Genomic DNA, 13,522 nt, shown 5'->3' with positions numbered 1-13,522 from the left:
GCCGTTGGGGCGATGCGGGCGGCTCTGGGGCTGGCGGTGCTGCTGGCGGTGCTGCGGGGAGGAGCGGCCCAGGGGCGGCCCCGCGCCCGAACCGTCACCATCCCCATCGCGGGCCGACCCCGCACCGTGCGGCTGCGGCAGCAGTAAGTGGGGACGGCGGCAGCGAGCGGGGGCGGCCCCGACGGGGAGCGGAGCGGCACCGCGGAGGGTCCGTTTGTTTTGTGCGCAGAGTGTTTCTGCCTGAGAAGCTCCGGATTTACACCGACGGCCGCGGCGGGGGCACGCAGACCGAACTCGCGCGTCTGGAGGTAACGGTGCGGCCGTGCGCTGCGCCCGACGGCTCCGGGTAGGGCTGGAGGGGACACCCGGAGCAGCAGCGGTGCAGCTTCACTTCTGCAAGGACACTCCTTGGGCCTCTTGCTTTCCTTGGGATGCTGTTCCGCCCCCCGGTGCGCTGCGGCCGCTCTGGGGGGCGGTGAGGAACAGCGGGAGGGGCGGACACCAAAAGCCGTCGGTTCGGTGCTCGTTCTGCGGGACCTGCGGGGATGGGATGGGGCCACACGCGGTAGCGCCCAGCTCTGGTGCCCGGTGCTGCCCTGCTCCCTGCTGCTCTCCACACAGCAGGCACCGCGCTGATGGTGCGGCTTCACTGCTTCCAGCGCGACTGCTTCTATGTGGGCTACGTGGAGGGTTTCCCAGAGTCGCTCGTGGCACTCAGCAGCTGCTCCGGGCTCAGGTAAGCTGCTCGCCCTGCTGTGACAGCAGGAGCACAGGCACGGGGACCGGCGGTGCTGCAGCCATTCCTGCCCTGTGCCTTCGCCCTGCAGTGGGGTCCTGCAGTTCGCCAATGCCAGCTATGGGATCAGGCCACTGGAGGCTGCGGCTGGGTATCAGCACGTCGTTTATCAGATGGAGGGGGAGAATGTGGGCACGCAGCTGCTGGGAGGAAGCAGCTCCTTGGCCTGGGCTGCAGAGGTGTCCCTGCAGCCGTGGGATGGAGCAGTGAGTACAGCTCCGGGCAGTTTGCTTGGATGCAGTGGTGCCACAGACCTGGAAGATCTCCAGCTCTGCAGCTGGGTGTTGGTCCTGCATTTGTTCAGTACCTCAAATGCTGACGACTCCCTGTTCATGTGTCTATGGGGATTTTTGTTGCTTTTTAATTTGCTCTGTTTTTCTCAAGGTGAAGGAAGCTGTTCCTAGGTCCCGTTGGTATCTGGAGATGCACGTCGTCCTGGACAAAGCTCTGGTAAGTCTTCATCTTCTTCATCATAAATTGTTTTTCCTAGGGAAAACCTTCACAGAACATCAGGGGAAATGTGCACAGGGCTTGGAAGGCCCCATGAGGTGGGAAGCAGCTCCCTTGGGTGTGGAAAATGATATGCAATAGCAGGGGCTGCAGCAGAAGAGCTGCCCAGGGTGGGGACCATGCGTGGTGACAGCGCTGCGGGCAGTCCCTGCATGGGACACTCCTGTGCTCTGCAATCTGTCATCTTTCAGTATGACTACCTGGGAGCAGACAAATATGTGGTGACCAAGAAGATCGTGCAGCTTTTCAGCTACGTGAACAGCGTGAGTGCTTGCAGTTAGGTGGGGAAAAGTGCTGCAGTGGGATGGAAAAGGCCCTGCACCAAAAGTGAGTGGGGAGCAAAGGGGTCCCAACCAGCCACGCTGTCTGCCTCTTCCCAGATGTTCACTCGCCTCAACCTGACTGTAGTGCTGAGTTCTCTGGAGCTCTGGACAGAAATGAACAAGATCCCGACCATAGGAGGTGCAGAAGAATTACTGCAGAGATTTCTGCAGTGGAAAAACACACATCGTACATGGCAGCTGCAGGACATAGCATTCCTGTTTGTGTAAGGAGGGGATGGCTGGAGTGGGAATGACAGGAATAGAGGTGTCAGTATGGTGCAGAGCAGCACACATAGGGCTCATTCTGTGCTGTCCTCAGCTACAGGGAGCAGTCCCATCCCATGGGAGCATCCTCTGCGAGGAAGCTGTGTCTCAAGGACCGTGCTGGAGCAGTGGCTTTGGTATGGAGCCGTCTGTCCATGTGGGTAGCTCTGTGCCCGGGTACAGCATTGGGCTGTGCCCACCTGGAGGGCAAGGGCTGCAGGCAGCAGGGATTGCTCTGCTGGGTGCTGAGCTGTGGTGGTGGGGGGGGGGGGGGGTAGGGCTGGCAGCACCCCACAGCTGCACTGCCCTCTCAGTACCCACGTGCCACAACGCTGGAGGTGTTCTCGTTGGCCGTGGCTCAGCTGCTGGGGCTCAGCCTGGGGATGAACTATGATGACCCTGGGAGCTGTGGCTGTGCAGGAGCCATTTGCATCATGCAGAGCAGTGCAGTGTAAGTGCAGTGTAAGGCTCCTGTCCTTCTGCTGATGGGAAGAGCCATGGAGCCCCGGCACACAGACCTCACCCTCTGCTTACAGGCACTCAGCTGGCACCAAAGCCTTCAGCAACTGCAGCATTAGAGACTTTGAGCGTTTTCTCACCTCTGGAGGAAGGCAGTGCCTCCTGAACAGGCCATCTGCGGATGTGTCCTACAAAGCTCCTGTGTGTGGCAACAAAGTGGTGGAGATGGGAGAGGCCTGTGACTGTGGGTCAGCAGAGGTGGGTGGTGAGCCCTGGTGGGAGCCCAGGACTGTGCCTGAGGAAGAGCCATACCAGGAACCCCTGGAGCTCTGTCCCTGTTTCCCTATGGGAGAAGCATGATCTCTCCTGACTGTCCGTGCTCATCGCTTCCAGGAGTGCCAGCGTGATCCGTGCTGCACTGTGGGCTGCAAGAGAAGGAAGGATGTGCAGTGCCTGTCAGGGCCGTGCTGCTCCAAGTGCAGGGTGAGCCGTGCTGCAGTGGTGTTGCATTGCTTGTTTGCAAGACCCATGTGCAGAGAGCATCATAACATGACTCTGTGCTGCTGTCTGTGAGTGTGTGCTGTGCAAAGCTCCTCTCGTTCTGCCTTTTTCCACCAGTTTATGAAAAAAGGCACCCTGTGCAGAACTCGCTCTGATGATGAATGCGAGCTGGAGGAATATTGCAATGGCACCTCTGGGGCGTGTACACCCAACCTGTGGGTCATGGACGGGCATCCCTGCAGGCAGAACACTGCCTTCTGCTATAAGGGGGTGTGCCAGACTGCTGACGAGCACTGCCAGGAGATCTTTGGCAAAGGTGAGGCAGCGTGCTGCTGGGGGAGCTGTTCTGCAGGGGGAGACAAGAATCAAACCCACCGGGTGCAGCACGAGGAGTCAGTGGTGATGCACAGCTGCGAGGCTTTCTGACAGTCCATAAGTGATGGTATGTGTTTGCAGATGCCAAAAACGCACCCTTGGCTTGCTATGAGGAAGTCAATGGCCAAAGGGACAGAATGGGGCACTGTGGCTCTGATAGGAGTGGTTACCACAGCTGTGCCTGGAGGTGAGGGCTGTGGGAGGTAGGCTACCTACCCTAACCCTAAACCCTAAACCCTAACCCTAACCCTAACCCTAACCCTAACTCTAACCCTAACACTAACCCTAACCCTAACCCTAACACTAACCCTAACCCTAACCCACCTAGGGTAGGTAGGTAGGTAGCCACTCTCCTGTGGCTGTGCTCAGCCCTCCCATGTCAGACACGGAGAGGAGTGCAAGGGTGAGGGTGGTTTGCAAAGCACTGTGCTCTTCATGCCTGCAGTGATCTCCGCTGTGGGAAGCTGGTCTGTGAGTACTCGGGCACTGTGCCCTTCACCAAGGAGAGGGCTGCGGTGGTTTACGTGCGGGTGCAGAGCGTGCTGTGTGTCACACTGGACTACATGCAGCCTCGCACGGAGAGGGACCCCATGCTGGTGAGGGATGGCAGCGTTTGCGGTGACCATAAGGTGAGCAGTGCTGAAAAGGAGGAGCTGTTGGAAGCATTTCTGCAGCAGTGGACACCCAGGGGCAGTGGCTTTTCCATTGGTTGTATCCCAAACAAGTTGAGCTTGATACGTGGACGGTACGAATGCCACTGAATGGGGTGAAGCAGGAGGTCGGTGTTGGTGTCCATCGTGTGCTGACTGCGTGTCTGTGCTTTAGGTCTGCATGAAACAGAAGTGTGTGTCTGCTGCTGTCTTCAACTACAGTTGTGACATAAAGAGACAATGCCTCAATCACGGTGTAAGTGGCAGTGCTACATGCCCTTGGCTTTGGGATCACTGCACTCTCCCAGGTTGCAGCTCGCAGAAGTGAGGATGCGTTCATGGTCAGCTGGTAGAAATCATTTCTCTTTCTCCGTCATGCAGGTGTGTAACAGCAAAGGGAAATGCCATTGTGACGTTGGCTGGAAGGGCCCGTATTGCCAGCAGAAAGTAGAGAGTGGTAAGCAGGGAGGGCTGTGAGTGCAGGAGGGGCTGCTCCAGGGTGCTGCTGTTCCCCTCTGAAGGAGTTGTCCCTTGCAGACGCCTGGAAGAAGAGATCACTGAAGACATTGGAGCTTCTCACCTTGTGTCTCAGTCTGCCCGTCTTCATTGGGCTCGTCTTCGTGGTAATAAACAGAAAGGAGCTGAGGCAGTGTCTGTCCAAAGAGAGGCCACAAGAAAAGGAGTGAGCCTGCTCCCCTCCATGGGGTGTGGGTGGCAGGAGAGGCAGAGCTCATCCTTGCCATCTACATGGGGAGGGGAAGGCAGTGCTGTTTGGCACTTACAGGAACCCCCTTCTGTTCCCATGCTGTAGCTCTGAGGAAATCACTGATGAGGAAGAGAACACAGTGGATGCATAGCAGCATAGCTGGAAAGGCCTTTAAAGAATATTGCCAAATTCATGGGTGTTTGTGTTGATCTTATGAATGGAGGCAGCAGAAGCAGCAACATGGACCCCTGGTCTGGAGGCTGGAGCCTTTGTGAGGGACATTGAAAGGCTTTGTCCTTTGTACTGTGTCCTTGTTTGTGTTGTTCAATAAAAGGTGTTTCTGGTGCCTGAGGTCTGTCATCCCTGCAGGGCAGGGCTGGGAGCAGGGCAGGGTGCAGGTGCTCCGTCCATGTATTACTTCTGCTCTCATCCAACCCCCCCGGATCTGTTGCCATGGGGAGATCATGCCATTCACTAATGCACATTTAATCCATCATTACAGCCTTGTGCTTTGACAGTGGGAATTTAATGACAGCTCAACTTGTGTTCAGCCATTAACAAGTTAGCTGGAAATGCAGATTAATCTTCAACTGACATGAAATGTGACTCTGGGAGCTTTGCTCCCTGCCATGCAGCACTTACTGCATGGCAGCAGCTTCAGCTGTGCCTCCCCTTAATTTACCTTGGCTGCACTGAGGCTGTTATGAGCACGTAAATCAGCAGCACGGTGCAAACCTAGAGCTGAGGACTTGGTGCACACACCACTCCCCCAGGGACAGCACTGTGGGGAAGACAATATTGGGGCGCCATGCTTGAGCTTATCCCCACATCCCCATACTGGGGGCACAGCCCACAGCCCCCACCCTGTGAAGGACAGAACTGGTTTTCTTTTGTTGTCTCAAAGCTTGCTTGGTGAGGCTTTTCTGATGATAAGACTCTGACTGGCGACTGCTAACTATCTAGGAGGGTGAATGGTGGGTGTTATTGTGCCATCCCTGCTTATGATTGCAAAGATAAGCAGAGACAGGACAAGCAGTCTTTTTCAGGGGTGCTGCTTGAAGGAGCAGACCACTGCAGAAGGTGAAAATGCTTGTGTCTGGCAAACAGAGGCACCACCAACCCCTGCTGGCTTATCTGTGGGCCAGGAATGTCACAAAAGCTGGTTTTAAACCATTTTACAAAGAGTGTTTGCCTTCAGAAGATGCTTGTTTAGACATTCAGTGTTTGTTCGAGATACGTTCCCAAAAATGCTGAGCTGTAATCCTCAAGCTTCAAAGAAGAAAGAAAAACAGCCCCACAGAAATGGGGGATAAAAGGCCCTCGCTAAAGTGGGGACTTGGGAGACAAACCCCCAAAGACACCTTTGACGGAGAATTCCTCTTCAGAAGGACCCCCCGAGGCCGGCTTGCTGCGGAGCTTCCTGGCTTTCTCCCATCCCTTGCGGTGATCAGACGAGTTCCTGAGATCAACGGACCTACGGTGCACCTCGCTGGACACACGGTGGTGACTCTTTTGCTCTCTACAGACTCCTTGCTTATTTTTCCTACTTTTCCTATCGCCCACCTTCCCTTCCCCATCTCCCTAAAATGGCTGGGACTTTAATAAACTGCTTGGACCAACGTTTGAACCGTTGCTTCTTAATCTCACGCCGGGTACACACATACCAAAGAACCTTGCCTCCCTCCTACAAATTGGAGCGAGACACACCCCCAAGCCCAATGCAGGGGCTGGAGCTCAGCGTTTGCTTATCAGCAACCTTTAGTCATGTTTGCTCAGCCCCTCCAGCCACAGGCACCCCCCAGGAGAAGGTTCGGGGCCGGGGCACGGCACAGCACAGAGCAGGGCAGCACAGCGTGTCCCTGCTGGGATGGAGGCTGGGGACGAGGAGGAGAGCCCACAGCCCACGGCGCTGGGCCGCTTCCAGCTCTCCGAGGAGTATGGCTTCCTTCTGCCCAACCCTCTGGTAGGACACGGCCGTGAGTGCTAAAGAGAGTGGCAGGTATTGGGGTTGGTGAGCGTTGTGCTGGTTGGGTTGCCTCTTAGTGTTTTGCAGTAGTTCAGTGAGGAATGCATGCGAGACTTTGGCTTCGGCAGATTCATAGGACAAATTCCTCGCTTTAAAAATGATTATGCTGGCTGCAGCGAATGGCACAGGGGAGAGGAGCAGGAGCTTTGCAATTCAGATAGTGGCTGTGGATTTACAGTGTTCTACACGAGGACGAGGAGGGAATTTAGATGGCAGATCTCCCATCCTACAAGCGGTGCCATTTGTCACCGGGCGCAGTTTACAGTGGGAGCTCTCAGGGACGGGCAGACAGTTGTTTATCGGCCATTAGTTCACAATCACACAGGCTGCTATTACAAGTGGAGGAACCAGACACGAGCCATTAGTTGCAATTTGAGGGCTGGAAGGGTGCTCCTGTCCCTTGCCAAAGAAGCTTCTCCCATGCAGCAGAGCACTGCCCTGTGCACACCCAGCACTGCCACTGTGCTCCCTTTCCCTGACCTGCAGCTACTTTGCACTGCAGCCCAGCCAGTATGAAGCAGCTGTGTCCAGGTGTAGGCTTGCAATAACCAAAGTCTTTGCCCAGGGCTGTGCTTATCTCCCAGCCCTCTATGCCCTGAGTAGGATCAAGCTCAGAATGGATCTGTGTATCTAGCTGGTCCCCAGCGTGTGATGTGCTGACACCCTCCCTCCTGCCATCTCCCCAGACAGAGCTGCCACCTTCCTACAGCCCTTGGATGGACATTGCCCATGAGTTGCCCCAGCTGATCGCCAGCCACCAGCTCCGTGCACGCATCCACCAGGTACACATCACTGCATCTGGCTTTGGAGTGCTCTCACATTTCAATCTGATACAGCTGGGACTGAAAAGGTCAATGCAAAGCTAAGCCAATAGTGCTCTGACTGGGTCAGGTTTGCACCAGTCACTTCTGGGCCTGCAAAAGCAAAGCCTTAATTTGGCACAGAGCTGACTCACTGCACCTCATTGCTGAGGCACCTCGTGGTGCAGGGCAGTGAGATCCCAAGGGTTCATCACATGCAACCCAACCAGGTCCATCCATGGCAAACCCTGAAGGGGTGGGAATGAAAGAACGGATATCCACAGGGAGAGCACAGGGCTGGGATGCAAAAGGCAAGGTGCCAGGAGGGTCCTGCTGGGCTGGGAGCAAGCATGCAGGTCACATGTGCTGCCCACTGCTTATGAGGGTCTCTCTGTCAGATGCCACAGCTGAACGCTCAACACCTCCAAGGACGTGAGGAGCTGCACCTGGCCCACCTGGTGCTCAGCTTCCTCACCATGGGCTACGTCTGGCAGGAGGGCGAGAAAGGCACCGTGAAGGTAACATCAGATCCTGCTCTGGGGGGGCCACAGCCGTCCTGCAGGGGTGATGCCAGAGCTGGTGCAAAGGCCTGTGCTGTGCTCTGTGCCCCCAGATGCTGCCCCGTAACCTGGCTGTTCCCTTCTGGGAGGTGTCACAGGCCCTGGGGTTGCCCCCCATCCTCACCCATGCAGATTTCGTCTTGGCCAACTGGAGGAGGAAGGATCCCAGCGGGTAACCAGGCGAGCGCGGCTCCTGTCCAGCACAGAGCTCCCACCCCAGCCATTCAAAGCCACCACAGCCTGGGGCTGACCCATAGCTCAGGGTCAGGGAAGGGTTCTGCCTCATGGCACAGATGTGGGGGCAAGTGGCCAAGGGCAGGAACCTCCCTATGGTGCACCACAACCCATTGCTAGAACAGCTTATAACATCGCTTTATCTCTCTGCTTCTCCCCCTTTTCATGTGTATTTGCTGTCGATGTTCAAAATGCCTCCAGGCCTCTGGAAATTGAGTAAGTATTTAAGATGCTTATTTATTTTCTAACAGCGTTAGTTTTGTTTGAATTGGCAGAGTGCTCCCACACTGCAGGACTCTGCTGGGTTAAACCCAGTACACAACACAAACAGTTCAGTCCTTGGCACACACACACACCACTGTAACAGCAGCAAAGCACCATAGCCATGGCAGAACAGCTGCTGCTCCAGCCTTTGCAGGGCAGCGCAGCCAGGGAAGGGTTTAGATCCCTAAAGAGGCAGAGCAGAGCACATCCTTGCTTACCTGTGCTTGAGGAGTGGGACATTTTGCACCTGGAAGGTTTTTCCCCAAGGACTGAGCTATGCTCTGTCTCAGCACTGGGGCAGGCAGCTGCATGCTGAGTTCTGTGTGCAGATCCTCCAAACCACTTGCTCCTTTCTGGGATGCAGCAGTGCAAGGTGCTGCAGCAGAGCTCAGCCTCTGAGCACACCACATGTGTGGTGTCAGGGCTGAGGACAGGCAGGGATACAGGGAAACAACTGCTGGCCACGTTGCAGGAACCTGGAGCCTATCATATCACTGCCTGGGGGAGAGAGCCTGCGTGGATTCATCCTCGTCACACTCCTGGTGGAGAAGGCAGCTGTGCCTGGCATCAAGGTAGGGTGCTGCATGTCCCACAGCCACTTGACCCCACAAGTATTTAGGGCACATCTCAGCCCATCACTTCATGCTCTCCTTCTCCGCTCCATGCAGGCCACCATTCAGGCCATTCATGCCCTCCGGCACCATGATGATGAGCTCCTGCACCAAGCCCTGCAGGGGCTATCAGCAGCCATTGGAGCCATGGACAAGGCCTTGCAGCAGATGCATGGTACTAGGAATGGGTGCATGTAACAGCAGCCTGCGCACTCAGGGCTCATGAGATGCATAGTGTGAATGCACTGTGCCTGGCCCTTAGAGTACCGCAGCAAGCCCTGCTCGGATGGCAGAGTGGGGTCCCCTTTGCTCAGGGAGCCCATGGGAAGCATTGCTACAGGCACCATCACTTGCCTTTTCCCCACAGTAACTCCTCTGGTCTAATTTCCACCTAGATTACGTGGATCCAGCAGTATTTTACACCGTGATCAGGATCTTCCTCTCAGGGTAAGCAGGGCGCATTTCCCTCCACCCACATTACCTGGTCAGGGCAGCAGAGCTTAGCACTGTGGATTTGCTGTCCCTCAGCTCCCTGCAGGGCTGCCAGCACCACAATCTGCTCTGCTTTTGGCCTTCTCAGAAGCTTTCTATTTTTATTCCTGCTCGGCATATCTCAGCATTCCTAAGTCAAAAGGCTCCATGCATCCTGATGATGTTTCTTTTCTTTCTTTATCCGAGCTGACCTTGTCTTGATGGTCATCAGCCTGGAAAAACATGGCTTTGAATTCCCTTCTGCTTATAAGAACTTCCCACTAGTAAAGGTTACTATAAATACATCCCCGGGAGAACTAAAAATATTAAGGCATTCAATAATGAATCTATTTTCTCTGCAATTTGAGCAAAATCTGCTCCTGCAGTCAAACAGCTCCAGCAGCCAACACTGAAAGCTCCATGAAACGGTGCATTCTTCAGAAGGTCAGGAGATATTTTTGTGCCAGGCACATTACGGCTCTGAAATTATAACTCCTCTTTCTATTTGGAGGAGAGCATTTATCCATTTTTGCACAAGCGGGGTGACAAGGCTGTGAGTTAATGGTGTGTGGGGGGGAGGCAGAGGCACAGCCCGGTTCGCAGCCTTGCTGTGGATGAGCATCTTTCATGAGAGGGAGAAAATCACATTCTGGGCTTGTTCTCTGTTGAAATAAAGGCAGTGGATGAGGATGCAGCCCCAGGGCTCATAGCAACACACACCGTTATGGTTCTCTCCCCACATCATGACCTTGCAGTGCACCTTGGTGTGCTGTTTATTCCCGAATTTATCTTGCATTTGAGGACAGCTCTCAGGGCACAGTGATGCATGGCTGGGGGCAGGAAGGCAGCACTCCATCTACCAGCCCAAGGTCACTCCCTGCAGCCCAGCACCAGCTGTGCTGACCTGCCCTTGTCTGTGCAGCTGGCGGGACAATGCAGCCATGCCCCACGGGCTGCTCTACGAGGGCATCTCCGAGCAGCCCATGGCGTTCTCAGGAGGCAGCGCAGCACAGAGCTCCGTGCTCCACACCTTTGATGAGCTCCTGGGGATTCAACACAGCCAGGAGAGCAGTAAGTCCAACACTTCTCCCTTTTATCCAAACAAATCAGACCCTGCACAGAACCAACCCACTGCATTGCCCATAGCGTTGTGCCCATTGCACCTACAGCAGGTACAGCAGCCCACCTCACCCCTCCAAAGTCTTTCTGCTGCCTCTGGCTGTCCCCAGTCCATTACATGAGGAAGTCCATAAAGCAGGCTCTGGCACACTTCTGTGCTGCTATAAATTCCCAGAGGAACAGACTTTGTTTTTTGCATGTCAGCTCTTTGCTGAGGTTATATATGGGTACAGAGCTGAGGAGCGGAGCACGCCAGCACCCTGCCAGTAACTGAGTTCATCCATTCACATCACTCTGCCCAAGACAGAAAGTGTTTATCAGAAATTAGCAAAGCCAGCCTAATTGCAAATAATACATAAATGCCGAGAGCAAAGGCTAAAACCTGCCTTTTAGGGTTAAAGCCAACACTAATGAAGCACTGACCTAATATGGGTTTGCTTCTCAATTAATTTAATGCACTCGGAAATAGCTGAGGAGAGGAGGCTGTGCAGGGAGATCGTGCTGGTACTGAACAGCAGAACTGAGTGCCAGGGGCAGATGGGAACAGCCAGCAGGAGACTGGTTTGGGGGTTTTAGGGTACTCCACAGACCCTGCAGCAGGGCACTGCTGTGGGGCTCAGCCCCTGCTCACTCCTGTGCTCAGGGACCCAAAAGGAGAAACCTTTTCCATAAGGCACCCAGGAGAGGGAGGAAAGGGCAAGGGAAGTACCAGCAAATGCCAGCTGGGAACTGCTTGGAGAGCATTTGCATTGGACTGTGGACCAGGACCTATCCTTCTGCATCTCCTCTTCCCTTGGATTTACATCACGCCAAGTCCTACATGTTCTCCAGTGGTTTAACGTTAACTTTTCTTTCCATGAGTGCAGGCAGGCCTTCTAAGGGCAAACCAATCTAATATTTCCACTTAAAGAAATGCCACCTTCTCATTTCTCCCAATGTCTCTGTTGATGTTCTGCAGCTGCATTCCTGCACAGGATGAGGGACTACATGCCCCCTCCCCACCGTGCCTTCATCAGAGACATCAGCCTGGCCCCCTCCCTGCGGCAGCACATCCTCAGCTCTGCAGACCTGCGGCTCCACGAGGCATTTAACCACTGCATCACAGCACTGGCTGACTTCAGGTCCCACCACATCGCCATTGTCACCAAGTACATCACTGTGGCAAAGTCCAGGGCAGGGCAGAAGGAGGCTGGTTCCATTGGGAAGCCACCAGCTGCGTTGGAGGCCAAGGGGACCGGCGGGTCCCACATCTTTGTCTTCCTGAAGAGCGTCAGGGACAGCACCAGAGAGGGGCTGATCAGTGCCTGATGCCTGGCATGGTGCTTGCTGCACCTTCCTGCTTGTGCAGGTCTCAGTTCATCCTCCACACCACTGGCCCTGCAGCATCCCTGCCTGCCCTCCAGGGTTTCACTATTGCCTGCTGCATTGAACACAAGCCTGCCCGAGGGAGGAGAGTGCTGCCATCCATCACCCCAAAGCACACAGGGAGCACCATCCCAAGGCACCAGCAGGCTTGTGCCACCCGATGGCCTCTGAGACACTGGGGCCGGGGCTCTGCTGCAGGAATAACACAGCCTAATAAAGCTGCAGCTCCTAGGAATGAACCGTGCTGCTGGGCTCTTTACAGGGGCAGTTCCTAGGTGCTCATCTACCCTAGAACTCCCCAGAAATCCAAGCATGGTCTCCCGGCTAAGAGCCCGCTGTCATCACGAGGTGGCAGCAGAAAGCTGCTTTTTTTCCCTGTGCTATGCAGCTGCCTGGGTGCGAGCTGCCAACAGCATCATTGGTAGCCCAGGAAAGATGGGGGGTGATTGGGGGTATTTTGCACTTTGGGAGTGCTGACTGCACCAGCAGATTGCAGAACAGCACTTCCCACGGTAACCTAAAGCTTTTGACACCCAGACCTGGCATCTGTTGGGCACAGACCCTCCTGCCTGCACAGCAGTGGAGCACAGCATTGCAGTACTGGGACAAGGCACCATTCTGAACCCAGGGGGTCCCAGCACCCACAGGTCCCACACCCTGCAGTTGCAGGTCACCAGGAGTGAGATACAGTGATTCTCGTGGCCCTTTCCAACACAGGATACTCTATGGCTTTCTAGTGCCTGGGCTGGAAACAGCAAGCTGTCCAGTCTACAAATAGGGCTCTGATTGCCTTGCATTTCATTATTACTTCTGTGTCAGACAGTTTTGCTTACTGCAATGCCTGCTTCCAGGCTGAGTAATAGGCAGAGATCCTAAACAGACATTGCAGCCACAGCCGGACCACAATTACTCACAGGGTGTCTGCTGGCAGGCACTGACTGCCTTGTCACTGCAATGCTCCAACCACCCAGAGCCAGCTGAGATGGGGAGAGCAGAATGGGCCCTCTGGGGCTGCAGCCCTGTATGTCTGCAAGGATTCTCAGCTACACCCTGTGCACCCCTTCCCCAACCCAGGCTATGGGATGAGGACACACAGCCACCTCAGTGCCAAGATGGCTGGGAAAGCTTTTCCTACAATGCCTGCTGTTCAGCTGTCCTGGCTTCATTAAGTACCCCCAGATTCCCCAGCATCCCAGGGGAAATCAGGCCATTCACATCCACGTTTTGTCTGCCTGGTTCTGCTGGCACAGCCACCACAGACAGATTTCACACCCAATCAGTGTCTCAGTGCAAAAATAGCACTGGCAATGCCACTTCTCCTGCACTATCAGAAGAAAGTCAAGGTCCTTGGAAATGAGGTTTCAGTCCCATAAGGGCAACAAAAAGCTCAGCACACAGTAGCTTGAATTGTTAAAGCTCCTTGCTAAATTTTATTTGGTGCCCTCTTTTGAGAGGCAGTCTTAAAACTGGGGCTTAGGAGAAAATATC

At 54.9% G+C, this 13,522-nt stretch overlaps 2 protein-coding genes across 6 annotated transcripts; both read left to right on the top strand.

The window, feature by feature from the left end:
• Positions 1-12: 12 nt before the first annotated feature.
• On the top strand, positions 13-4,934 carry LOC140262560 (disintegrin and metalloproteinase domain-containing protein 32-like). 5 transcript variants are annotated; one of them, XM_072356963.1, is made up of 18 exons: positions 13-143; positions 230-308; positions 660-736; positions 828-1,002; positions 1,181-1,246; positions 1,498-1,569; positions 1,687-1,853; positions 1,949-2,030; positions 2,208-2,344; positions 2,430-2,610; positions 2,746-2,835; positions 2,971-3,169; positions 3,310-3,415; positions 3,674-3,857; positions 4,054-4,134; positions 4,260-4,335; positions 4,416-4,560; positions 4,690-4,934. In XM_072356963.1, exons 1-18 carry the CDS (start codon positions 13-15, stop codon positions 4,733-4,735), a joined length of 2,094 nt encoding a protein of 697 aa, XP_072213064.1. In that variant the 3' UTR covers positions 4,736-4,934. The 5 variants fall into 5 exon arrangements, 4 of the variants coding, with proteins under 4 accessions (XP_072213064.1, XP_072213065.1, XP_072213066.1 ...); XM_072356964.1 differs by having other exon boundaries at positions 4,416-4,501; positions 4,690-4,930; XM_072356965.1 differs by having other exon boundaries at positions 116-143; positions 622-736.
• Positions 4,935-6,425: 1,491 nt separating this feature from the next.
• On the top strand, positions 6,426-12,018 carry LOC140262709 (indoleamine 2,3-dioxygenase 2-like). Its single transcript, XM_072357217.1, has 10 exons — positions 6,426-6,547; positions 7,297-7,392; positions 7,809-7,928; positions 8,024-8,142; positions 8,406-8,420; positions 8,941-9,040; positions 9,137-9,254; positions 9,475-9,526; positions 10,473-10,621; positions 11,628-12,018. The coding sequence occupies exons 1-10, from the start codon at positions 6,452-6,454 to the stop codon at positions 11,975-11,977; spliced, it is 1,215 nt and encodes a 404-aa protein (XP_072213318.1). The 5' UTR covers positions 6,426-6,451; the 3' UTR covers positions 11,978-12,018.
• Positions 12,019-13,522: the final 1,504 nt, after the last annotated feature.

Source organism: Excalfactoria chinensis, chromosome 25, assembly GCF_039878825.1.
Source record: "Excalfactoria chinensis isolate bCotChi1 chromosome 25, bCotChi1.hap2, whole genome shotgun sequence".
NCBI classification, from domain to species: domain Eukaryota; kingdom Metazoa; phylum Chordata; class Aves; order Galliformes; family Phasianidae; genus Excalfactoria; species Excalfactoria chinensis.
The sequence above is the reverse complement of the archived record's forward strand: the minus strand, read 5'-3'. Positions and strand labels throughout refer to the sequence as shown.